General features: G+C 38.8%; 4 protein-coding genes across 5 annotated transcripts; all 4 read left to right on the forward strand.

Annotated features, from left to right (window-relative positions):
• The first annotated feature begins 13 nt into the window (after positions 1-13).
• LOC131944943 (histone-lysine N-methyltransferase Smyd1) lies at positions 14-3625 on the forward strand. Its single transcript, XM_059305851.1, has 3 exons — positions 14-132; positions 906-1159; positions 2333-3625. The coding sequence occupies exons 2-3, from the start codon at positions 958-960 to the stop codon at positions 2491-2493; spliced, it is 363 nt and encodes a 120-aa protein (XP_059161834.1). The 5' UTR covers positions 14-132; positions 906-957; the 3' UTR covers positions 2494-3625.
• Positions 3626-7804: 4179 nt separating this feature from the next.
• Positions 7805-12480, forward strand: LOC131944970 (uncharacterized). The gene is made up of 5 exons (XM_059305893.1): positions 7805-7827; positions 7979-8727; positions 10847-10975; positions 11303-11388; positions 12238-12480. Exons 2-5 carry the CDS (start codon positions 8013-8015, stop codon positions 12478-12480), a joined length of 1173 nt encoding a protein of 390 aa, XP_059161876.1. The 5' UTR covers positions 7805-7827; positions 7979-8012.
• Positions 12481-15461: 2981 nt separating this feature from the next.
• Positions 15462-17967, forward strand: LOC131944957 (uncharacterized). Its single transcript, XM_059305877.1, has 4 exons — positions 15462-15761; positions 16206-16325; positions 17366-17457; positions 17617-17967. Exons 1-4 carry the CDS (start codon positions 15539-15541, stop codon positions 17809-17811), a joined length of 630 nt encoding a protein of 209 aa, XP_059161860.1. The 5' UTR covers positions 15462-15538; the 3' UTR covers positions 17812-17967.
• Positions 17968-19173: 1206 nt separating this feature from the next.
• On the forward strand, positions 19174-23661 carry LOC131944939 (uncharacterized). 2 transcript variants are annotated; one of them, XM_059305842.1, is made up of 5 exons: positions 19174-19281; positions 20000-20302; positions 21066-21200; positions 22625-22719; positions 23073-23661. In XM_059305842.1, exons 2-5 carry the CDS (start codon positions 20008-20010, stop codon positions 23316-23318), a joined length of 771 nt encoding a protein of 256 aa, XP_059161825.1. In that variant the 5' UTR covers positions 19174-19281; positions 20000-20007; the 3' UTR covers positions 23319-23661. The 2 variants fall into 2 exon arrangements, with proteins under 2 accessions (XP_059161825.1, XP_059161826.1); XM_059305843.1 differs by having other exon boundaries at positions 21066-21191.
• The last annotated feature ends 340 nt before the right edge of the window (positions 23662-24001 follow it).

Here is a 24001-nt window from a genome sequence, read left to right on the forward strand (position 1 = left end):
GCGTGTAAACAAGACTTTTTATTTTATCTAGAAATCTAGCCAGTCTACTTCTAGAATCTAGATGATTATCCAGTTTTGAAATTTTAATGCTGAGTTTTAATTGAGAAATGTTATAATGTACATAGAACAAAGGTAAGAGAATATGTTTAGGCCTAATTTTTTTTTAAATTTGTGTTTATAGACGATCTAGCGTTAGAGTCTAGTTACTCTAGTACATTTATAATTTTATATTAATTGTAATAGATCAAGTACTAGATCTAGATCTAGATCTAGTAGATAGGGCCTATAACTATAGATTACTATATTTACTCTAGATCTATATCTAGATTTCTAATACTCGGTAATGTTGTGCATTTAGGCCTAACATAACATGATTTGTGTGACTACAGTAATATAATAAAATGTACTCCTATTTTTTTGGAAATACGGATTAGTGGGCCAGTCTGTGTTATGTTATGGTATGAGTATGACTAACGAGTACGTAGGCTTTTAATATAATATAATATAATATAATATATATATATATATATAGGCCTATGTATAGTAATAGGCCTATATATATATATATATATATATATATATATATATATATATATATATATATATATATATATATATATATATATATATATATATATATGGCCTATATTTATATGTATACGCCTATGTATACGTAAATGTATACATATATATATATATATATATATATATAGTTGCCTATATATATATATTTATATATATATATATATATATATATATATATATATATATATATATATATATATATATATATATATATATATATATAATGATAGGCCCACACATGCATTTCTAGCCATCTATATCTCCATATCTAAAACCATGCATATTTTAAAGAGGCTTATTCCTTGAATATCGATCTACAGATCAATATTTCCATGGCCATGAGAGGCCCGCTCGAGGCTGGGTGTGTACACAATGAGAATGTCCAGTGTCTCGCTGGACCTTGTTGTGTACGATAGCGTGTTCGCCCAGAGGCAGGTCCAGGCCCTGCAGGGTACCTGCACATCCTGCAGGAGGGAGAGCTACACTGTCAAGAGGTGCACCAGGTGTGGCCTGGCCAGGTACTGCGACAGGGACTGCCAGAGACGGGATTACAGACGGCATAAAGGCATCTGTAGTGAGTAGCTGGCTGACCTCGTTATTTAACGAGTTGGGGGGGTGGGTTGTAATCCACAAAGTGTTGTCATTAATAGGATAATCCAAATTATAATCCTAAACATGTGACTTCTTGGTCGGGTGGTAGCGGGAACGACTTTTAACACGCAGGTCTAGAGGTCTGATCCCGGGCTCGAATCTGTAGGGTTTCGCTGAGTCAACCCAGCTCTTATGAGTACCTAACTCAAGTTAGAGAGTTAAAAGGCGTCTGGACATAGTGCTGACGTCACAAAAAGGTGAACCCTGCTTCATTTGCCCTATGGACCTCCATGTTCAAAAGGATAACTTTACCAATCCTAAAAACAGAGATCAATTTTGGGATAGTGTTATCCTAAAGTCAAAGAGTTATCGATGATCTAATTTTAACTCAAAGAGTTAAATGTGGTAACGTCACGGCATGTTCGACATTAGTTATCGTAAATGGAATACGTACTACTTTTATTTTTAAAAAATGTAATCATTATTTCCAGTGCACACAAGTTTATCAGTAGTATGATTTTGGTTCGTGTTTTGGTTCGTGCTTATCAACGCTCGTATCATTCCACGCTTAACATAAATATTTTTTAAATAAAGAGCTCTTCACATCCAAAACAACAGTGCTTTACGCCGATCGTTTTTTTTTCTATTGACGAATTCGTCGCAGAAATAATCGATTACAACGCAGACAATATAAGGGAAACTTTTTGGGGGGGGGGGGGGGTAGGCATACAGACTAGGATGCGGTTTAGGGGCTAGAGAAATAGTGTGGGTTAGGGGCTATAGAAATACTTTGTAGGTGGGTTAGGGAGCCAGACAAATGGTGTACCGGCTACATAATGTAGCGATGTAGCAGTACAGTGGGAAATATGACGTGTCATTGTGTTTAAAGTAGTGTGTAGTGTGTCCGACATGACTTGTGTTTAATATAGATGTAACTGTAAGAACTGTTATGGCCAAACAAATTGGTTGATCAACGAATGGGTTGTTGTATGTGTTGTGGGACAAGTGGTTGTATGTTGTGTGTTGTGTGGTACATGTGGTTGTATGTTATGTAACACATGTGGTTGTGTGGTCCATGTGGCTGTGTTCTGTGTTGTATAAGTGGCTGTGTTGTGTGTTGTCCACCGTGCTACACACATGTGTCCTCTGATCACAGTGACCATCTCCGACTTCGAGGCAGCCAAGAAAAGAATCGGCCCTGACCTTAGACAGGTCTTGCTGGGTCCGGCTGGTTTCACAGGGTTTAGTTTCTTCATTGGGAGTCTGCCGGACATCACTCGATGTTGGTCATATTTCTTTTTCTTAAACTTAAAGTAGAAGTATGAGATCTATGATTTGAGTAGTTGAAACACAGAAACACAGGCACATAGGCCTACACGCTAGCAAGCACACACTTTCTTGTATATACAGTCTCATATATATAATGTAATACAAGTACTTTCTTCTACACATACACATGAAAGACTCAGATTTATTGTAGTCACACACATACCTCCACACACATACCTGAGAGTCCCGCTCGAGGCAGGGTGTGTACACAATGAGAATGTCCAGTGTCTCGCTGGACCTTGTTGTGTACGATAGCGTGTTCGCCCAGAGGCAGGTCCAGGCCCTGCGGGGTACCTGCACATCCTGCAGGAGGGAGAGCTACACTGTCAAGCGGTGCACCAGGTGTGGCCTGGCCAGGTACTGCGACAGGGAGTGCCAGAGACGGGATTACAGACGGCATAAAGGCATCTGTAGTGAGTAGCTGGCTCACCTCGTTATTTAACGTGTTGGGGGGGGGGGTGTGTAATCCCCAAAGAGTTATCATTAATGGGATAATCCAAATTATAATTCTAAACACGTGACTTCTTGGTCGGGTGGTAGCGGGAACGACTTTTAACACGCAGGTCTAGAGGTCTGATCCCGGGCTCGAATCTGTAGGGTTTCGCTGAGTCAACCCAGCTCTTATGAGTACCTAACTCAAGTTAGAGAGTTTAAAGGCGGCTGGTCATGGTGCTGACGTCACAAAAAGGTGAACCCTGCTTCATTTGCCCTATGGACCTCCATGTTCAAAAGGATAACTTTACCAATCCTAAAAACAGAGATCAATATTGGGATAGTGTTATCCTAAAGTCAAAGAGTTATCGATGATCTAATTTTAACTCAAAGAGTTAAATGTGGTAACGTCACGGCATGTTTGACATTAGTTATCGTAAATGGGATACACACTACTTTTATTTTTTTTTAAAATGTAATCATTATTTCCAGTGCACACAAGTTTATCAGTAGTATGATTTTGGTTCGTGTTTTGGTTTGTGCTTATCAACGCACGTATCATTCCACGCATAACATTAATATTTTTTTAATAAAGGGCTCTTCACATACAAAACAACAGTGCCGATCGACTTTTTTTTTCTATTGACGAATTCGTCGCAGAAATAATCGATTACAACGCAGACAATATAAGGGAAACTTTTTTTTTGGGGGGGGGGGGGGGGGGGGGGAAGGCACACAGACTAGGATGCGGTTTAGGGGCTAGAGAAATAGTGTGTGGGCCATACAAATGATGTACCGGCTACATAATGTAGCGATGTAGTTGTACAGTGGGACTAACGTGTCATTGTGTTTGAAGTAGTGTGTCCGTTATGACTTGTATTTAACATAGATGTAACTGTAAGAACTGTGTTATGGCCAAACAAATTGGTTGACCATCGAATGGTTCATTGTATATTTTGTGGGACAAGTGGTTGTATGTTGTGTGGTACATGTGGTTGTATGTTGTGTGGTACTTGTGGTTGTGTGACGTACGTGGTTGTATGTTATGTGGCACATGTGGTGGTATGTTATGTGGCACTTGTGGTTGTGTGTTGTGTTGTCCACCGCGCTATACACACGTCTCCTCTGATCACAGTGACCATCTCCGATTTCGAGGCAGCCAAGAAGAGAATCGGCCCTGACCTTAGACAGGTCTTGCTGGGTCCGGCTGGTTTCACAGGGTTTAGTTTCTTCATTGGGAGTCTGCCGGACATCACTCGATGTTGGTCACATTTCTTTTTCTTAAACTTAAAGTAGAAGTATGAGATCTATGAATGGACATTGTTGGCACACAGAAACATAGGCCTGCACGTTAGCAGGCACACGCTTTCTTGTATACACAGCCTCATACATATAATGTCATACAATTAATATCTTCTACACATACACACGAAAGACTCAGATTTATTTTAGTCACACTCATACCTCCAGCCCACACTCATACCTAAACACATACCTTCACATACATACTCGCCAATCCTCATACTCGCACCGACACAACACTTATACCTAAATATGTACCTTACATACCTACCCATACGTTGACCCATACCATGTTCCCCAGTGAGTATTGTGTAACCCCTCCCACCTGTTTAACCCTCCCACCTGTTTAACCCTCCCACCTGTTTAACCCTCCCACCTGTTTAACCCTCCCACCTGTTTAACCCCTCCCACCTGTTTAACCCATCCCACCTTTTTAACCTTCCCACCTGTGTAACCCCTCCCTCCTGTTTAACTCCTCCCACCAGTGTAACCCCTCCCACCTGTCTCCTCCCCAGTCAACCTGATTGGTCAGAGAGTGGGTGTTATTGTCCAGATTGTTCGGGTCCTTGAGATGGACAACCCGCTCCGTCAGGTGGTTGTCGTTCGTGTAAGTAACGTCTCCACCTTGCCTACATCCAACTCTATCACATACAACTTTCTGACATACAACGTGTCTAACTTTCTTGTATCCAACTTCCTTATGGTGATGCATGTAAGCTACATAGGTAAACGGCCTGCTGAGTTGTGTCATACATGATATGATCAAGTGTTGCACCAATTAATCTCAAACTATCCCCGGCGTAACCAAGTGTTTAGGGGGGGGGGGATCCATTAACAGTAACGTGTCATACTTAGTTCAAACATACTTCTCACAACGCAATTTACTCATCTTTATTTAGGCTAATGTTAGTTTTTAACAATTATCTTCCTAAAACTTTAGTTATAACTAAGTAGGCCAACGACTTTTTATTTTGAAAATGTAAATGATTTCTTAAAAACATATGTCCAAGAAAAAAAACAAAGTATTGTAAAGTGTTGTAATATTTGAAATTTGAGAGTGCTTAAACAAATCTTGTGTGGTGTTCCAGGACGTAACGAACCAGACGACAGTTCTAGAATTCGCCCTGGATGACATGTTGCAGAAGTTAGCCAACTGCTTCTTCCTCCACCCTCGTCAGTTCATCCTCCTGCTGCACGCGCCACTGAGGGTTTACTCGTGGGAGGACAAAATTTCGGAGGTCGTCATCAGGAACATGAACCAAGCTAAATTCATTGTTTAGGTCAAACTTTCGGAGTTGCTGCCCCTTGTTTCTTCTCACAAACTGGAGAAAGTGTAGGATGTAGGCGAGTGATTAGTCTCAATACATTTGCAGTTCTGGTAAAAGAGAAGTGATGAAAAAAAAACTGGGGAGTGGGGGGTGGAGTTAATAATCTGTTAGTTATTTTTTGCATGTTTTTTAGGCAACAAAAAAAGAACAAACAAATGAATATACTATTTACTTTATTTAAAAATTGATGTGAATTTTAAATGTAGTCTCTATTTATAGTGTAAATGTTTGTAGGCTATTTCATTGACAGCAAACATACGACTGTTTGCATGGCTGATATTTTAAATGTGTCTGTGTCTAAATGACCGACACTATGTCCAAATGACCGACACAATTAATGCATAATGACCTTATAACTGAAATTATTACTGAATGTATCAATCAATTAATAATCAATCTATTGCGGGCAGTTCAAATACAAGTTTAAAAACCCATTACAATAGAACCTCGGTGGATTCGTGTTTAAACTCCCAGCTTCCATTGTATTGTTTAGTTACCGTTTTTTTTTTACCTTCTTAGCTTATTTTGTCACGATATTGCGTCTTGTATCAAGATGTTATATTTTTATTTGTTTACACACTGACAGAAGTAAGGGAGTCTGTAACTTACACATAGGGCGTCCATGTCAAGTACCATTTACACGGATTGTCTTTGTGTGAATGGTATTTGCCGTCCTGTGTGAATGGGGTTTCACATGCACGTCCTGTGTGAATGGTATATGGTATTTGACGTCCTATATGTGTAAGGCATTTTGTTTTGACGTCCTATGTGTGAATGGTATTTGACGTCCTATGTGAGAACGGTATTTGATATGGACGTCCTATGGCTGTATGGTATTTGACGTCCTATGGCTGTATGGTATTTGACGTCCTATGTGTGTAAGGTATTTGTTTTGACGTCCTATATGGTTGCAAGTGTGAGCACTCTAATAGCATGCAATTTGTGTTGCGAGAAAGACATTCCATAATGTCACAATTCCATTGTTTATTTAGACCTTGTTCTCATTGTGTCGCCACTATGTTTGACCTACTGACTACAACTGGCACTTGTTGAACTGTAGATGCAACAATAAACTTTCGTCAAATGAGAGCTAAACAAGCTTTCACTGTATGCATTGATTTTAATTATTGTTAATAAAATGTTGAAATAAAACAAATGCTCGTTTCATTCTATAAAGGGAAGTATTAAGGTAAAATGCTATTTTTATTTAAAATGTTATCATTACATTTGTAATGTGTTGCCTTTTTCTTTGTGTGTTTGTGACTATGCATGTTTCACAATATAGGGTTAGGTCGTTTTTATCTACGCAAATATTTGTAAAAGGTTGGACTTCTTAAAACTTATTTGTTTTGGCGCGAACTTGGTCCAAATCGACTGCGATCTTGTCATGTAGGTTATAGTAGATTAGAATCACACCCGCATTAATACATATTGAAACAATTAGTATCAATCCTACTCCCTAACAACATTTCGCTTGTATCAACTGTTTTCGTAAATGTAAGTATATAAATATAATTATTAGTTTCAATAAAATTAAAATGGTTAAAATGTTTTTTCTAGATAATAAGAAATCCTTCTATGCATGCAATGGTTCAATAGTTTAAATTTGTTCTCTGGTCTAAAACGAAAGTGCCAGTTCATCAAAAGTTTGAGTTTCCACGAATCGACAAAACTAGGCCCTGATAACGTCTGAGTTAGTGAGTATCGATCTCCAATCAATATTGATGGAAAATAATCTGGTACCGTGATTGATCAATTCAAGCCTTGCTGCCTTAGCTGTGAAAATTCCTCAGAAAATACCTTGTCTTGTTTAAAAATAGAAAATAACTTTCCTTAAAACGGTAGGCCTACCTGTTGGTCTAGTTTGTATTCGAAAGTATTCGTACTTTCTAGAATACCAAACGCAATCATTTAGATAAGATGCAATTCATTGAAACGTAAGTAAATTAAAAAAAAAAAACTTGAATATTGAAACTGAAAACGAATTCGTATTTCACATATTAACATAGGTTATATTGGAATGGGTTGTCGCAGCAATATTGTATCAGTACCAAAACGCCCACATAAATCAGTGGACATTTTTCTTTAACGTCATATACATTAGTCAGAGCTGCATTTGGAGCTTACAAGACACGTCAAACTAAATTCTCGAAGGTAAGTCCTAGAAGTTTTCTGTTTCAATTTTTGCTTATAGTGAATTAATTTGGCTTTTGAAGTCAACTAACACAATAATGAAGACAATCTATTACAGTTTCGAAATGTAGGCTAATTATTTACAATATTTAATATTTGTTTTTAGTTGTCTTCAGTAGACAGTTATAATTCTGAGTCAGCAGTTCATTATAACGAAATACATTTTATGATTTTCTGTATGTATGTATATATATATATATATATATATATATCTTTAGATAAAAAAGGAGAAAAAAAAGACTTTAAACAAACATGGACACAAAACTTCTGAATGTTAATGAGGATGGATATGACGGTCAGCTACATGCTACTGAACAAAACGTCAACATCGTAGATAAGAAAGTTGACGAGGAACTTAAAGCAGGTGATAAGAAAGCAGACGAAGACCTAACGGCAGAAGAAGAGAAAGTTGGCAAGGATCTTGCGACTGCAAATAAGAAAGCTGGCGAAGACCTAATGGCAGGAGATAAGAAAGTTGACAAGGACCTTCAGTTACGAGATAAGAAAGTTGACGAAGACCTTCAGTTAGGTGATAAGAAAGTTGACGAAGACCTTCAGCTAGGTGATAAGAAAGTCGACCAAGACCTTCAGTTAGGTGATAAGAAAGTTGACGAAGACCTTCAGTTAGGTGATAAGAAAGTCGACCAAGACCTTCAGCTAGGTGATAAGAAAGTCGACCAAGACCTTCAGTTAGGTGATAAGAAAGTTGACGAAGACCTTCAGTTAGGTGATAAGAAAGTTGACGAAGACCTTACCGCAGCAGAAGAGAAAGTTGACGAGGCTCATGGATCTGGGCCAAACGCCAGCAAATCTTCAGAGACGAGAGTCACGGCTAAGAAAGTCAATACCTGCAGCGCTTGTCTGAGGTCAGGGGTCAACTTGTCGCGCTGCTCCCAGTGTAAATGTGTCTACTACTGTAACGTCTCCTGCCAGAGACAAGACTTCAATCTCCACAAACTAGGCTGCAGTGAGTATACTAGCATTTCACCTTTTGGAAAAAATATGGTCACACATGTTTTCCCCATCTATTTGCAGTCTTTCAAACTTTTTCTAATTTATTACTTTTTTTACACTTATTTCTACCATAATTTTTGCCTATCAATTTATTTCACTCTATTAGACTAGGCATGCTGCCCAGCTTCGCTTAGGCTTTCGAAAACATTGAGAATTTGAATGCTTAATTAATTCGCCCGAGGGTCGGTCTACGACCTCAAGAGTTATGAAGAGGTTCCTCCGTGGACATTTTTTTTCGATTTATAGCTCATATAAGGTACCGGTCAGTCGAGGTCAGTTTTCACCCCCTCATCGTAGACTTTTCGGCCAACCGTGTTCTGTCGCCCCAAGGCAAGATCCTGCCAAATTTGAAGCGCCTGCGGCGCCGGGAAGTGCTCTATCGGACACCCGACAATCTAGATCTAGATCTAGATCTAGATTCCTAAAAGAATTTTTTTTTAAGTTTAGCCCGAGCATAATAAAAAAAAAATACATTAACTTCATTAACCAAGTTGACTTGGTGTGTCTCGAACCCGCACCACCTGCATGGTTTAATGTACACTAACATCTTCGCTATTTAGGCACCTTATAAAATACGGAGAATGAAACACGTATTTTAAAATCTTAACTTACGCGAATACGCCTATTCTTTCAAATTAATTTTTTTATCCCAAATTAGCCAGTTCCAAACAAAGATTTTGTATAAAATAAATAAGTCTTGAAATAGTTTAGTCCTAATATAGAAATTTATTTTTGGAATTGATTTTAGAGAAGTTAGAGTCTAAATCTAGATCTTACGTCTAGATCTAGTTATTGCGTAGATTTAGATTTAGATTTAGTCTAGATCTAGAATCTCTAGATCTAGAATCCAAATACATAAAATAAATTTGAGTTTAGGCCGGAAAAATTGTATTGTATACATTTCATAGTGTACGTAGATCTAAATCAAATTTGAATGAAATAGTTCATTTCTTTTCATTCTAAACACGGCAGATGACGTCATTAGTTAATGTATAAGCAATAGTGACGTCACAGTTTTATGCGTTCTTTTTCACATATATTAATGCTTTTCCGGTTGCATAAATAATACTGTTTCTCTACATTCGAATACGCCTTTAATTTTTATTTTTCTTCTTTAACTAAAATTGTGGTTATACATTTAAAACATCAAACATATTATTTTCAACAAAAGTCCGTAAAAAGTTCTTCATATATCGCTGCCGATTCTGACGTGATGTCCGGCGAAAATATTTTGCGGACAGACAGAGAGAGAGAGAGAGATGTGCGAACGTGGGGATTTATATATTAGGAATATACACTTATGTCTTAAACAAGGTAATTAAAAAGTCTAGTGACAATTTTAGCGCAATTTCCTTATGTTATCTAAAAATAGCTCTGTCGTAGCGTAAATCAAGAGCAGGGTTAGTAAAACCATTGGTTAGTTATTAAAACGTTTTTTATTAATTTTTTTCAGTATTTTACATGTAATATTAACAATAGAGTTACATGACTAAAAACCATTGCGCGCCTACTGAACGTGATGGCGCAGCCATGGAACGCGATGGCGCAGCTATTGAACGTGATGACGCGTGTGGTGTGGTTGGAAAAAATGCCTACTAATTCGGTCCAAATATTAATTCAAAATTTTTTTTGTGACCGAACGAAAGGATATTTTTGAAAACTTTCTTCGGCAATATTGTTCTAAATTATGGCAGGAATCGATTGGTGCATGTTTCAAGTCGCTTAGTGGTCTGGTTGCCGAGATATGGGCCAAAAACTGCATTTTTCCGAGGTTTTTTGGCTTTTCCGGGAAATCCATGAAAGAAACCCGTAATTTTTATGGCCTATGTTCATCCTCGTAACTTGCTTAACATAATTGCTTTTGGAACTAGTCATCGATATTGCTTCGTTGAGGAGGAGATACGACTTAAAGCCCGGACACACATTCATCCATACATTCATACATTCATCCATTCATTCATCCATCCATTCCCAGAAAAGACGAGTTAATAAACGCAATTCTCCAGAATGGAAATTGCGCTAAAAAATTGTAATGATTTTTATGCTTGATGTATTTATTTTGTTGTTTTAAGAAGCCGCGCCTAAATTCTACGCCGCCCGAGCGAAAATCAACCCAGCCATATTGTACGCAGCGAATCTAGGAGCCATGGGCGTCAGGCCAATATCCCACTTTTTACGTAACATGCCGACTGAACAAGAGTGTAAGTTAGCAGAGGTGGCTCCACTATGTGGGCCATCAAGCATCCATATTTATTTTATATATAGGCCAGAAGTCAGTCACGTTAATTTTACAGGTAGGCCAGCCAGGGGCGTACCACATTTATATTATGGCTAGGCCCAGAGACCAACCATATTTATTGTATTGCTAGCTCAGTAAGTTATTTTGTCCCATTGTTTAAGTTAACCAACCGAATCCAGAACTTTCCATGGCAATAATAGTTCCGGCGAGATGGAAAGTGTATGTATATATATATATATATATATATATATATATATATATATATATATATATATCTTTTGCTATTCAGATCGGCGAATTGGGTCAAGATATTCAATATTTGTAGAGATTACCGGCCTGTACTTCCATCCCCTTAGACAGGCAATCACTGTAGAGGTAAGTTTAGACAATCACTGTAGAGGTAAGTTTAGACAATCACTGTAGAGGTGAGTTTAGACAATCACTGTAGAGGTAAGTTTAGACAATCACTGTAGAGGTGAGTTTAGACAATCACCGTAGAGGTGAGTTTAGACAATCACCGTAGAGGTGAGTTTAGACAATCACCGTAGAGGTGAGTTTAGACAATCACCGTAGAGGTGAGTTTAGACAATCACCGTAGAGGTGAGTTTAGACAATCACCGTAGAGGTGAGTTTAGACAATCACTGTAGAGGTAAGTTTAGACAATCACTGTAGAGGTAAGTTTAGACAATCACTGTAGAGGTAAGTTCAGACAATCACTGTAGAGGTAAGTTTAGACAATCACTGTAAGTTCAGACAATCACTGTAGAGGTAAGTTCAGACAATCACTGTAAGTTCAGACAATCACTGTAGAGGTAAGTTCGGACAATCACTGTAAGTTCAGACAATCACTGTAGAGGTAAGTTTAGACAATCACTGTAGAGGTAAGTTTAGACAATCACTGTAGAAGTAAGTTTAGACAATCACTGTAGAGGTAAGTTTAGACAATCACTGAAAGTTTAGACAATCACTGTAGAAGTAAGTTTAGACAATCACTGAAAGTTCAGACAATCACTGTAGAAGTAAGTTCATGTAAAGTCAGTTTTATGGCTAAAGCAGTTTCTTTTTACTTTTAAAAATCCACGCAGTTAGTCCTAAATTAAACAGCCAAAGAGAACGAGTGAAATATCCACATCGTCAACTAAATTATATCAGGCAACTCAGCTTTAAGTACCAATAGTTATTTCAAACTAAATTATATCAGGCAACTCAACTTTTCCCCCTAGGATCAAGAAGGGGTCAGCACCCACCTCATCTTCTACACAGACTCGGACATAGTGTACCACCAGGACATGGTCGTCACACCCCTCTCCTTGAAGGTCTGCAACCAGCCTGGGTACTTCCTGCTCCTGTGGGACGCCTGCTGGCATGACTTCCTGGATGGGAAGCGAGGCATTCGCATCGATTCGCTGGAGAAAGTTACCTACGTTTTTACAGAAGGCATCAACTCGTTTGCCTTCTTTGTCTAAACTTGTTAACTTTTCAATACTTATAACATGTAGTAGTGTTAACTTTTCAATACTTATAACATGTAGTTGTGTTAACTTTTCAATACTTATAACATGTAGTAGTGTTGACTTTTCAATACTTATAACATGTAGTAGTGTTAACTTTTCAATACTTATAACATGTAGTAGTATTCTATTATAAAAATAAAATATTACAACTTTCAAATTAAAGTTTAAAAAGTAACAATTATTTGGGAAAATAAATGCAGACTTTGTGGTATCTGTCTCTTAATGGTCGTCCATTAACGTCACATTCCCTGGATGAAGCTAGTCGGGTAAACCTCGAAAGTTCCATTAAATATTTTAAAATGCTATTAAAATAATTGTTTTATAATTGGCTGTGTGATTTCTCTCGGACTTTACAAAATATCGAACGTAATTTGTGCTTTTTGTATTTTCGGTAATAAAGAAATTTTTTTTAAAACTATTGTTTTTTTCTTAATATGTTATTGGAAATGTAAAAAAAAAATTAAGTTACAAGTAAGTGCGGTCTTTAAAAGTACAACTTTATTAGAAACATGTACCGACAATGTTTTGAGTACGAATTACTACAATAATATATAGGATCACGGTGTTTCTATACAACCTATTCAACGTTTTCTCTGACTAAATTAAAAATTCAAGTTTTCTGACTTTTTTCTCGGGGTGGGGGGGGGGGGGGAGGGACTAAATTTTTCGTGGGGTGGGGGACACTGGTAAAATTCTAAATTTTCTATAAAAATTTCATTTCGTTCGGGAGGGAGGGAAGGGGGTAGTTTTTTTTGCGGAGGGGGGGGGGGGTGATGGAGCCGCCCCGAACAGATGCCTGGAAGAAACTCTGCTCACTATGAGGTGGGTGGGAAAGAGGAGTAAAAATAGAAGTGTGTCGCCATTTATGTACCCTTAAAGCGTTTGCGCTATTTTGTTCTTTTAGAAAAATACAGTATGTAATCTAAGTACAGATCTAATTAAAGGAATGTAATATTTTACGAGAATGAGAAGAATAAACTAGATCTACTACCCCTTGTGTTACAGAAATCAGACATCACGATTGACAATAAGGCTGGCAGTAATAAGGCCTATTTGGTGGGTTATGCATAATCATCCTGTGTTTATTCAATTTCACTAGTGTGAGATAATTACTTTTAAAAAACCCACATACATTGGGAAGTTTGTAATTATTTAATATTTTGTTAACTTTAAAAGAAAAATACTGTTGTTAATAGTTTAAAAATTAAAATCATATTGCTTATAGCTAATTGTGTTTAGATTAGTAGTGTACCCAATAAGCCAGGCTAATTATATGACTTAATTCAATTCGAAAATTCCAGAATTTTCTTGGTCTGTTCCCCCCTCCCTTTATTGTTTGCTCTTCTTGTGATGTTGGCTTCTGCCCCCCCCCCCCACCCCCTGGTGTGACCAACCCATCCCCCTCCTGCGGGGGTTGTTATCTTCGTCTCTGGGTGGCTGTCTCATGCCATAGATGGGCACCGGACAATTTTTTTTCTGGCCATCTTATTTTCAAGATGTTCTGGTGCATTTGTTAGAAGTCCTATAGGTTTGTATCCTACTGTCTATTACTTTAAGTTTATATTACTTATAAAACAAAATTACTAGCCATGAATAAATAACTATAACAACTTTGTTTAGCTATGCGAGTGGTAGGCTATTTTGGTAGGACGTTATCGGAGTCGATATGTTAAGTGGAGGGGGGGGGATGAAACAGGGTTTGGATGTGCATGGTGAGTGGTTTATGTGGCGTCGCTCGCGCAACTTGTCTCACGTGTGTAACTTACTATAAATTAAGCTAATAACAGTAGATAGATCAAAAACATTTTTTTTTTTTTAATTTAAGTATTTAACTTCTGATTTAAAAAAAAGACTAACACAACAATATGAAAATCCGTACAATTATTTATAGACTGTAGATAAACCCATTGGCCTATCAATAAACTAGATTAGAAACGGAAATTCCCGACAAATGTGCTGTTCGGTTTATTCTATTATTATTTATTCTGCCTATTTCAGGCGTTTCAAAATCTGCTAGGTGCTTTATATGTGACAGGTTAGTTTCGGTTAACGCAAACACTTTAAAAGACGTTAGGTACATTTTGAATGTATTAATACAAGTTTTGAGCAAGAAAAATACTGTTCTACGTAATTGAACTGCTAGTTTTATCAAATCAAGTCGTATTATTCAGCAATCGAGTATTCGAGAAAAAAAATTGAACGCTACTTTACTGGATTATCGCAACACGACTTGGGTATTTAGTTAAACAGTTCTACTCTTTTGTTGGTAAGTTTTACACCATTATTCATACTTGCGCTTGACAAAATAGGTACGCATACCTAGAACTTTGTATTTAGTAATTGTTTATGTTACAAAGCATGATAAACTTAAATTATAAGATATATATGTAAGATGCTATGTTGAGGAAATCGAATGAAATAAAATATGTAGAAACTTATCATGATAAACTTGTGTGTGTAGATGAGTGAGAAAGTGTGTTTTTGTGTGCGGATGCAGTATTTATCTGTGTGTGGTTATTAGTGTGTGAAATTAGTATACGTGTGTACATGTATGTGATTACGTATGTCTGAATGTTGCGGGTTTGTGTGTGAATATGTATGTAATATACGTGAGTGTAAGTGTATGTTTTAGTGTGTATATAGTGGTGTTTGCGCGCAGAGTTTCTTCCAGTCATCTCTTCGGGGAGCCCCCCTCCCCCCGTAGAAAGTCTACCGCCCCCCCTCCCCCGAACGAAATGGAATTTATAAGAAAATATTTAGTTTTAACATTGTCCGACCCCTGAAGTTTTAGTCCGCCCCCCCCCCTCAAAATTCGAAATTTTCAAGTGCCCCCCCCCCCCCCACGGAGAAAAAAGTCAGGAAGAAACACTGTTTGTGCGTGTGTTTTAATCTAATAATAAAATCTTATTATCTTCAATGAGTCAGGTTGGTGTTGTATTTGAAGCTACAGAATCAAGTATTTAGTAGCTGGCCTAAGACACGTTGGTGAGCTAAAGTGTTCAGAGCGAGAATGCCCACAGAAAAACCAACCAATCAGGATGCGGGGTCATCTATAAATAACCTGTACGGTCACCCACTTCTGGAACCGGAAGGTCTGAAAATGCTGAAAGAGAAATGTTCTTTCTGTCAGGCGGACAGTGGTCAGCTGAAGAAGTGCACGCGGTGCACATTGGTGCACTACTGCAACCAGACGTGTCAGGCGTCGGATTTTGGGCGGCACAAGGACATGTGTGGTAAGATAGCAACACTCTCCCTGTTAATGTTGTCTAATCTGTTAAGTCAGCACTCATTTTGTGGACGTAGTCTAGTCGCTGTAGTAGACCTACAGGTTATCATGTAGGTATATAAATTACAAAATTCTGGCTGCTGCGAAACTTTTTACTCAGAAAACGTGTACATGTTTTTATGTTTAGTTAACAGTTGGACTAAAAACATCTACATGCTGAAGTTGTCGAGCTATATTATTTATTTTTCTAAACCCTATACATTTTCAACGATTATTCTTTAAGCTATTTAAAATTGTATTTAAGTAAATATATTGATGTAATCTAGATTGTATGCTATATATATATATATATATATATATATATATATATATATATATATATATATATATATATATATATATATATATATATATATATATATATATATATATATATATACTATTTTAACAGAGCGCATATCCCAGTTTTTGACAGCTAGACAACGGGTCAGCCAAATTTTGCAGCCTATGATGTTCAGCTTTCCTGGAGGGGTCAGTTTTTTCATCGCAAGCATACCTGACACAATACGAGGTAATACCTGACACAATACGAGGTAATACATGACACAATACGAGGTAATACCTGACACAATACGAGGTAATACCTGACACAATACGAGGTAATACCTGACACAATACGAGCTAATACCTGACACAATACGAGGTAATACATGACACAATACGAGGTAATACCTGACACAATACGAGGTAATACCTGACACAATACGAGCTAATACCTGACACAATACGAGGTAATACCTGACACAATACGAGGTAATACCTGACACAATACGAGCTAATACCTGACACAATACGAGGTAATACATGACACAATACGAGGTAATACCTGACACAATACGAGGTAATACCTGACACAATACGAGGTAATACCTGACACAATACGAGCTAATACCTGACACAATACGAGGTAATACATGACACAATACGAGGTAATACCTGACACAGTACGAGGTAATACCTGACACAATACGAGGCAAGTCACTTACCAAACCACCGAAAATGTACCTTAAACATCCAGATAGGGATCTAGGACCAGAGGCGTATCGACCCTTCCCGGCGCCCGGGGACAAACTTTTCGATTTGCACCCCCCCTCTCGAGATTTCGATTTGCAACCCCCCTCAAACTTTCGATTTGCACCGCCCCCCCCCCCCCCCTCGAGATTTCGATTTGCACCCCCCCCCCCTTAAACTTTCGATTTGCACCCCCCTCAACCTTTCAATTTATTTTTCCAACCCATTTTGGCGCCCCCTAAGGTCGGCGCCCGGGGACATATGTCCCCCCCCCCCCGGCCCCCCCCCCCCCCTCGCTACGCTACTGTCTAGGACATCAGTTTGTCAGTTACCCATCTGAACAACCAGCAATCGTTCACCAATAACCCAATAGCCTTCATGATTCAGCTACTGAGAACAGTTAATTAAAATACTTCGTAATTTGTAGATAAAATACTAGATCTGAAGATATTCTCTACAAAACGAATAAATTAAAATTAAACGGTAGTTAAATGTGTTCTAATGTCGTTGAAGTACTAAACTATCCATTCTCTTCTGCAGCTCGTATTCTAGGTCAAAGGTCACCTGTATTAGTTCAGGTGACAGAGATCTCCATGGAAATCTGGACCAAGTCCTTGACCTTCACCGTACGGGTAGGTCGCAGTTTGTCCATCATTTAAACACATCTTTAGTTGGGTTTAATGACATGCACACTGTTTTTAAATTATTTTAGAACGGTTTTGTATTTCCATTTTATAAGTTAAGAAATAAACTACTTGCTTCAGTAATAGAATTGTGATTCTGTTCCACAGGACGTAACAAATTACACGGCAACCATTTTCTTCAGACTGGAAGACCGGGATCAGCAGCAGGCCCTGAGGTATCGTCTGCTGAAGGACGCCTTTATGTTGATCCTTAAGGCTGCCATGGTGATGACCTCAGACAAGACGTGTCAGGTCACAATTAGTGACCTCAGGCAGGTCATGTTTCTGGGGCTCAACACGTGAAACGTCACGTCATCGGTCACGGCATTTGTTACGTCATATGTGAACTGTGACGTCATCTGTGACGTCGGTTGTGAAGTGTGATGTCATTTGTGAACTATGGCGTCATCTGTGAACTGTAGTGGCATCTGTGACGTTTTGTAGCTAGTATGGAAGTGAGACTGTGCTACAATGTAGCTAGTATGCTAGTGAGTCTGCTACAGTGTAGCTAGTATAGAAGTGAGACTGCTACAATGTAGCTAGTATAGAAGTGAGACTGCTGCAATGTAGCTAGTATGGAAGTGAGAATACTACAATGTAGCTAGCATGGAAGTGAGTCTGCTACAATGTAGCTAGTATGGAAGTGAGAATACTACAATGTAGCTAGTATAGAAGTGAGACTGCTACAATGTAGCTAGTATAGAAGTGAGACTGCTACAATGTAGCTAGTATAGAAGTGAGACTGCTACAATGTAGCTAGCATGGAAGTGAGAATACTACAATGTAGCTAGTATAGAAGTGAGACTGCTACAATGTAGCTAGTATAGAAGTGAGACTGCTACAATGTAGCTAGTATGCTAGTGAGTCTGCTACAGTGTAGCTAGTATAGAAGTGAGACTGCTACAATGTAGCTAGTATGGAAGTGAGACTGCTGCAATGTAGCTAGTATGCTCGTGAGTCTGCTACAGTGTAGCTAGTATAGAAGTGAGACTGCTACAATGTAGCTAGTATGGAAGTGAGACTGCTACAATGTAGCTAGTATGCTAGTGAGACTAATTATTTTTAGTGTATATCTGCAGTTATGACTATATGAACTATATGCTTATACGCCGACGTATTTGTTTTGTTCAATATAACGTTATGTGAAATGTACCTATTTATCAACAATTCAGCAATGTTCAGTTCATACCAATGAAATAAATTTGGAAATGTAAAAATCGACTGTTTTTTTCTTTATTATTTTCATATAAAAATAGTACTATACCATCTATAAATAATCCATTGTTGAAGGTTGACCGTCGTGGAATAAATTATGGCCCTTGTGTTGAAGGATATCAGGTAGATTTTTTCTACGTGAGGCCCTATATCGCTGTGTAGAGTGATCTTGTTTATCATGGGGTAGGGGACTTAATCAGCTTCAGGCAAGAGAGGGGATTGTGTGGTCAGTCGTGGTTTACTTTCTCCTACCCTATCATGGCTGGGTGGACAATCGGGCATGGGGGGAGGGGGTTCTACTATCACCATGACTAACGCCTGATTGTGGGGGCGGGTTGGTAGAGATGGAGTCAGCACGTTTTCTCGTGTGTGGTCAACGTGAACTGTGCTGTTGACGTCACGAGTGACACGCACGAGCTGATTGTGCGGTGTGTTGTGTCCTGAGTTTAGTTCACTCCACACCGTGACTGTAAACAACATCTACCACTCAACGTATCGGCAGGTCGGAGCGTGTCGAGACTTTAGCTGGCTGTTTGCTCTACCGGAGTCAAATTTAAGGTGCAGTTACAGAATTATTCTACATTTTAGTTTCCACGGCTTTTTTTTTAAATAGCTGTAATAACAGATTGTTGCAGGAAGTAATGTTTTAATCATAGCACGAATTTTTTTTTACAACCAGTGTTTTTCAGACTTTTTCTCCAGGAGGGGAGAGGGGTGGGGAGGGAACTTGGTAAAAGTGTATATTCAATCTATAAATTTTATTTTATTCGGGGACTAGTGGGGGTGGAGGTAGATACCGATCATGGACATTTCCAAAAAAAGAGGGTGATAGGTTGCTAGAATTATTTTTCCTATTATTGTTCATCAATGAAGTTTCCGTTTATGACATACAAATGGAATATTCTCAGAAAAGGACGCTAATGCTATTGACAGTATACTGTCAATACTTTCTGAGTGTTGGTTTTACGGTATAACCCATGTCCGTCAAATGTCATAATTGGGTTAAGGAATGTGTAAGGGATATGGTTATCATTGATGGTAAAGACATTTGTATTTAACTACCAGTAATTTAATCTACACCTGCCCCAATTTTTTAAGACTTTTTAAAGACTGTTCTATTTTCCCATTTTCGGATACTGGTACAAATCTTACATAAGTCTTTAACTACAATTCTAGCTCCTACGCTAACCCCTTTATTATACTAAAAACAGCATAAAACAGGTCTTAATTTAATGGTCACTCAAATATCACCAGTTGTTTTTTTTTTTAATTACAGAACTCAAGATGTTGCTGATTACAAAGACTATACCACGTTTAAACTTTCAAGACAATAAACATTCAGACGACTTCATACCTGGTCTCATGGAACCGGAAATGACGTCAACACCCAGCAAAAGACAGGACGTGGTGCGCTACAGCCGGAGGTTCGCCATCTGGCAGGCGTGGAGGTACCTGGGCGGCTGTAGCTGGTGCCACACTGAAGGGTACCTCATGATGAGGTGCGACAAGTGTCAGGCGGCCTGCTACTGCCGAGAGGAGTGTCAGAGAAAGCACAAGGACACTCATAAAGTGGCGTGCAGTAAGTTGGTGCCACACCCCCTTACTTTGTGCCACGCCCCTTTATTTGGTGTCACGCCCCTTTATTTGGTGCCACGCCCCCTTTACTTGGCGCCACGCCCCCTTTACTTGGCGCCGCGCCCCCTTTACTTGGTGCCACGCCCCCTTTACTTGGTGCCACGCCCCCTTTACTTGGTGCCACGCCCCCTTTACTTGGTGCCACGCCCCTTTTATTTGGTACCATATCCCCTTTTACTTGGTACCATATCCCCTTTACTTGAAGTAGGTGGAAACAAAGGGACGCTCATAAAATCACGCAGCAAGTTGGTGCCACGTTTACTTTACCTGGTATAAGTCTGCAGTACCCCATTATTTTATCGATTGTGTCATGTTCTCCCCCACTGTTACCAAATATGGGAGTCAAGTGTTAGATGACCCTACTCTACAACCCTCATGAAGTCTGCAGGTAACTAAGTCTCGGAAGTTTCACGAGTGCCGGTATATTAAGGTTTTTTTCCCCCACTATTTAACATTAAACACAGAACATTGTTCCCATCCCCCACTCCTTCCACTCTTTACAAAAAACTTCCTAGCAGAAATAAATCAGTGGGAATGGTTGAGTGATAACCCATAAGTGAACCAACCAAAAGCTGGACCATTGAACACTCAGCAGTAGTAGAGGGAATGTAAAGGAGAGTGGGCTTAATGTTGTATCGATATATTTTTGTGAGGAAACTTTCTTTACTGTCGACATTTAAACTTAAATCTGCTTTATCCTCTTGCAGAAAGGATCTACTTGTTCAATTTTGCTAAAAGCCGGATACCACAGACCTTCAAGGATGAGATCTACCACAAGCTGGGTTATGTGGGCATGTCGTGTTATCTTGGACTTCTCCCCATAGGATTCAGGTGTAAGTCAGGTACTATGTCCTGTAGGGGCAGGTGTAAGTCAGGTATTACAACCTGTAAGGGCAGATGTAAGTCAGGTATTACAACCTGTAAGGGCAGATGTAAGTCAGGCATTACAACCTGTAAGGGCAGATGTAAGTCAGGCATTACAACCTGTAAGGGCAGCTGTAAGTCAGGCATTACAACCTGTAAGGGCAGCTGTAAGTCAGGCATTACAACCTGTAAGGGCAGATGTAAGTCAGGCATTACAACCTGTAAGGGCAGCTGTAAGTCAGGCATTACAACCTGTAAGGGCAGCTGTAAGTCAGGCATTACAACCTGTAAGGGCAGCTGTAAGTCAGGCATTACAACCTGTAAGGGCAGCTGTAAGTCAGGTATTACAACCTGTAAGGGCAGCTGTAAGTCAGGTATTACAACCTGCTGAGGCGGGTATCAGTCAGCGTTAAAGTTTAGCAGGTGCTAACTATACTGAACAGATACCTATTAAATTATTCACCCACCCATCATTATAAAAAAACGTTATAGTGATCATGGGTCGACTCTAAATGAATGCATAATTTTGAACTCCCTTTCCCCTCTCCTCTATAATGGTAAAACATTAATGACCCCCTCCCCCATCACACACCTGCATTACGATTGTCTTACCTTGACCTGTGTATGTATCGGGACAGACTGAAGGATTCAAGAACGCATCGCGTACTTTAGTAGCGGAGTGTTACTTGTTAAAGTGTACTCAAACCTGTGCTGCTAGTGATCTATCTCGTTCATTTTTCCCACTTGTATGTTGACACTTGTATGTTGACACTTGTAAACTTATTGTTGTACATTCGATCGTTTTTCCCGCTTGTATGTTGACACTTGTAAACTTATTGTTGTACATTCGATCGTTTTTCCCGCTTGTATGTTGACACTTGTATGTTGACACTTGTATGTTGACACTTGTATGTTGACACTTGTATGTTGACACTTGTATGTTGACACTTGTATGTTGACACTTGTATGTTGACACTTGTATGTTGACACTTGTATGTTGACACTTGTATGTTGACACTTGTATGTTGACACTTGTATGTTGACACTTGTATGTTGACACTTGTATGTTGACACTTGTATGTTGACACTTGTATGTTGACACTTGTATGTTGACACTTGTATGTTGACACTTGTATGTTGACACTTGTATGTTGACACTTGTATGTTGACACTTGTATGTTGACACTTGTATGTTGACACTTGTATGTTGACACTTGTATGTTGACACTTGTATGTTGACACTTGTATGTTGACACTTGTATGTTGACACTTGTATGTTGACACTTGTATGTTGACACTTGTATGTTGACACTTGTATGTTGACACTTGTATGTTGACACTTGTATGTTGACACTTGTATGTTGACACTTGTATGTTGACACCTGTAAACTTATTGTTGTAGATCGAGTCCTGGGAGGAAAATACGTCATCATCCTGCAAATTCTTGAAGTGGCTCGCTGCACCCATCCTCCATTTTACATGCTAATAAAAACACAGGTAAACTTTATTTTTCTCCAGGTGTTCAACTTGTTTGTGTTGATAATAAAAGATATGTTGTTCCTGATAAGATCCTGTAATACTCTAGTCACCTCCCCGACCAATTTAAATTTTGTATTACCTGTCTTTATTAGACAATATCACGGCGTGGTCGTGTGGTACAGCGCACGATTACCAACTTGAAAATCTCGAATACGCGATATGGTGTCTGTAGAACTTCCCCGAGTTCACCCAGCTCTATTGGGTACCTGATTCTTCGGTGGCCTATAAACTCCTCCACCCCCAAGGACCTTTTACTTCACAGCTTTGCTATCCATTTTACTTTGAGTAATTCCATCGCCATTTTGTTTCAGGATATCCTCGGGGGTCAGGCCCACATCCACGTCATACTGAAGAATCGCGGGGAGATCAAGGCGCTCAATCTGGTGATGTTCTACGCCAAGTTCGTCCTCCTGATGGACGCCCCTGACGTGCAGGTGTCGCCCTCCAACAATGAGCTGGACATCTTCATCAAGGACATACGTCACATGACTTTCATTGGAAAAACAAAGAGCTCCGATGTAAACAAGAAGGCAGATAGCGGTGTAAAAAGGAAATAGAATTTTGGGTCAACGAAGTATGACGATGATTTTAACTAGATCTGAGCTATATTTTTACTAGAACAAAGTGAAATTTTGTTTTGAATGTGCAGTTCTGGATGTGCAGTTTATTTTGTTTCTGTAGTGATGTTTTGTTTTCATGTAGTTTGATTAAAGTAAGATTGTATTTGATGTTGTAAACTTGCATTTGTTATAGACTTGCTCGTGTTTTTAACTTAGTAGATGTACTTTTGATGAGGAGCATGAATTGTTTAAATGAATTTTTAAAAGTAGCAGTGTAAAGAAACTAAAGATTTAGAATGAAATGTGTAGAGATAATTTGAGGCAACTAATTAAAACGAATCTTCACAGCTTGTTTTGTTGTGATTTCTCTTGGTAGCATGATGTGTTGTGTATGTTGGTTGTGAGTTCTGTGTATGTGGGTGGGTTGTGTGTTGGATGGGGTGAAAATGAGGTTGTGTTCGAACGGTATACATGTAGTTTAAGCATGTCACCAGTCATTTTCTTTCCCGAAATAATTTTGACGGCCTAACTTATTGAAATAGTTGTAACCTACGTCACTTCTCGTTCAGTTTCTTTACATCTGTGCCTGATTTATTCATGCCCGGATTCCTATGTGTAGTAAGATATTTTATTCACGACTAGATTGCTATTAGCTAAAAATATGTAGTAGGCCTTACATT

Source organism: Physella acuta, unplaced genomic scaffold (assembly GCF_028476545.2).
Source record: "Physella acuta isolate Inbredline_101_S28 unplaced genomic scaffold, ASM2847654v3 ptg000516l, whole genome shotgun sequence".
Taxonomy (NCBI): domain Eukaryota; kingdom Metazoa; phylum Mollusca; class Gastropoda; family Physidae; genus Physella; species Physella acuta.

What these genes read in the sequence shown, in the direction of transcription:
- LOC131944943 (XM_059305851.1), top strand. Translation starts at nt 958, where the DNA reads ATGAGAATGTCCAGTGTCTCGCTGGACCTTGTTGTGTACGATAGCGTG. An exon ending in ACGGCATAAAGGCATCTGTA is followed by an intron (nt 1,160 to 2,332) that starts GTGAGTAGCTGG and finishes CTCTGATCACAG; the next exon opens with TGACCATCTCCGACTTCGAG.
- LOC131944939 (XM_059305842.1), top strand. Translation starts at nt 20,008, where the DNA reads ATGTTGCTGATTACAAAGACTATACCACGTTTAAACTTTCAAGACAAT. An exon ending in CACTCATAAAGTGGCGTGCA is followed by an intron (nt 20,303 to 21,065) that starts GTAAGTTGGTGC and finishes ATCCTCTTGCAG; the next exon opens with AAAGGATCTACTTGTTCAAT. An exon ending in ACATGCTAATAAAAACACAG is followed by an intron (nt 22,720 to 23,072) that starts GTAAACTTTATT and finishes ATTTTGTTTCAG; the next exon opens with GATATCCTCGGGGGTCAGGC.
- LOC131944970 (XM_059305893.1), top strand. Translation starts at nt 8,013, where the DNA reads ATGGACACAAAACTTCTGAATGTTAATGAGGATGGATATGACGGTCAG. An exon ending in TCTCCACAAACTAGGCTGCA is followed by an intron (nt 8,728 to 10,846) that starts GTGAGTATACTA and finishes TGTTGTTTTAAG; the next exon opens with AAGCCGCGCCTAAATTCTAC. An exon ending in CATGCCGACTGAACAAGAGT is followed by an intron (nt 10,976 to 11,302) that starts GTAAGTTAGCAG and finishes TTTGCTATTCAG; the next exon opens with ATCGGCGAATTGGGTCAAGA.
- LOC131944957 (XM_059305877.1), top strand. Translation starts at nt 15,539, where the DNA reads ATGCCCACAGAAAAACCAACCAATCAGGATGCGGGGTCATCTATAAAT. An exon ending in GCGGCACAAGGACATGTGTG is followed by an intron (nt 15,762 to 16,205) that starts GTAAGATAGCAA and finishes CTATTTTAACAG; the next exon opens with AGCGCATATCCCAGTTTTTG. An exon ending in CATACCTGACACAATACGAG is followed by an intron (nt 16,326 to 17,365) that starts GTAATACCTGAC and finishes TCTCTTCTGCAG; the next exon opens with CTCGTATTCTAGGTCAAAGG.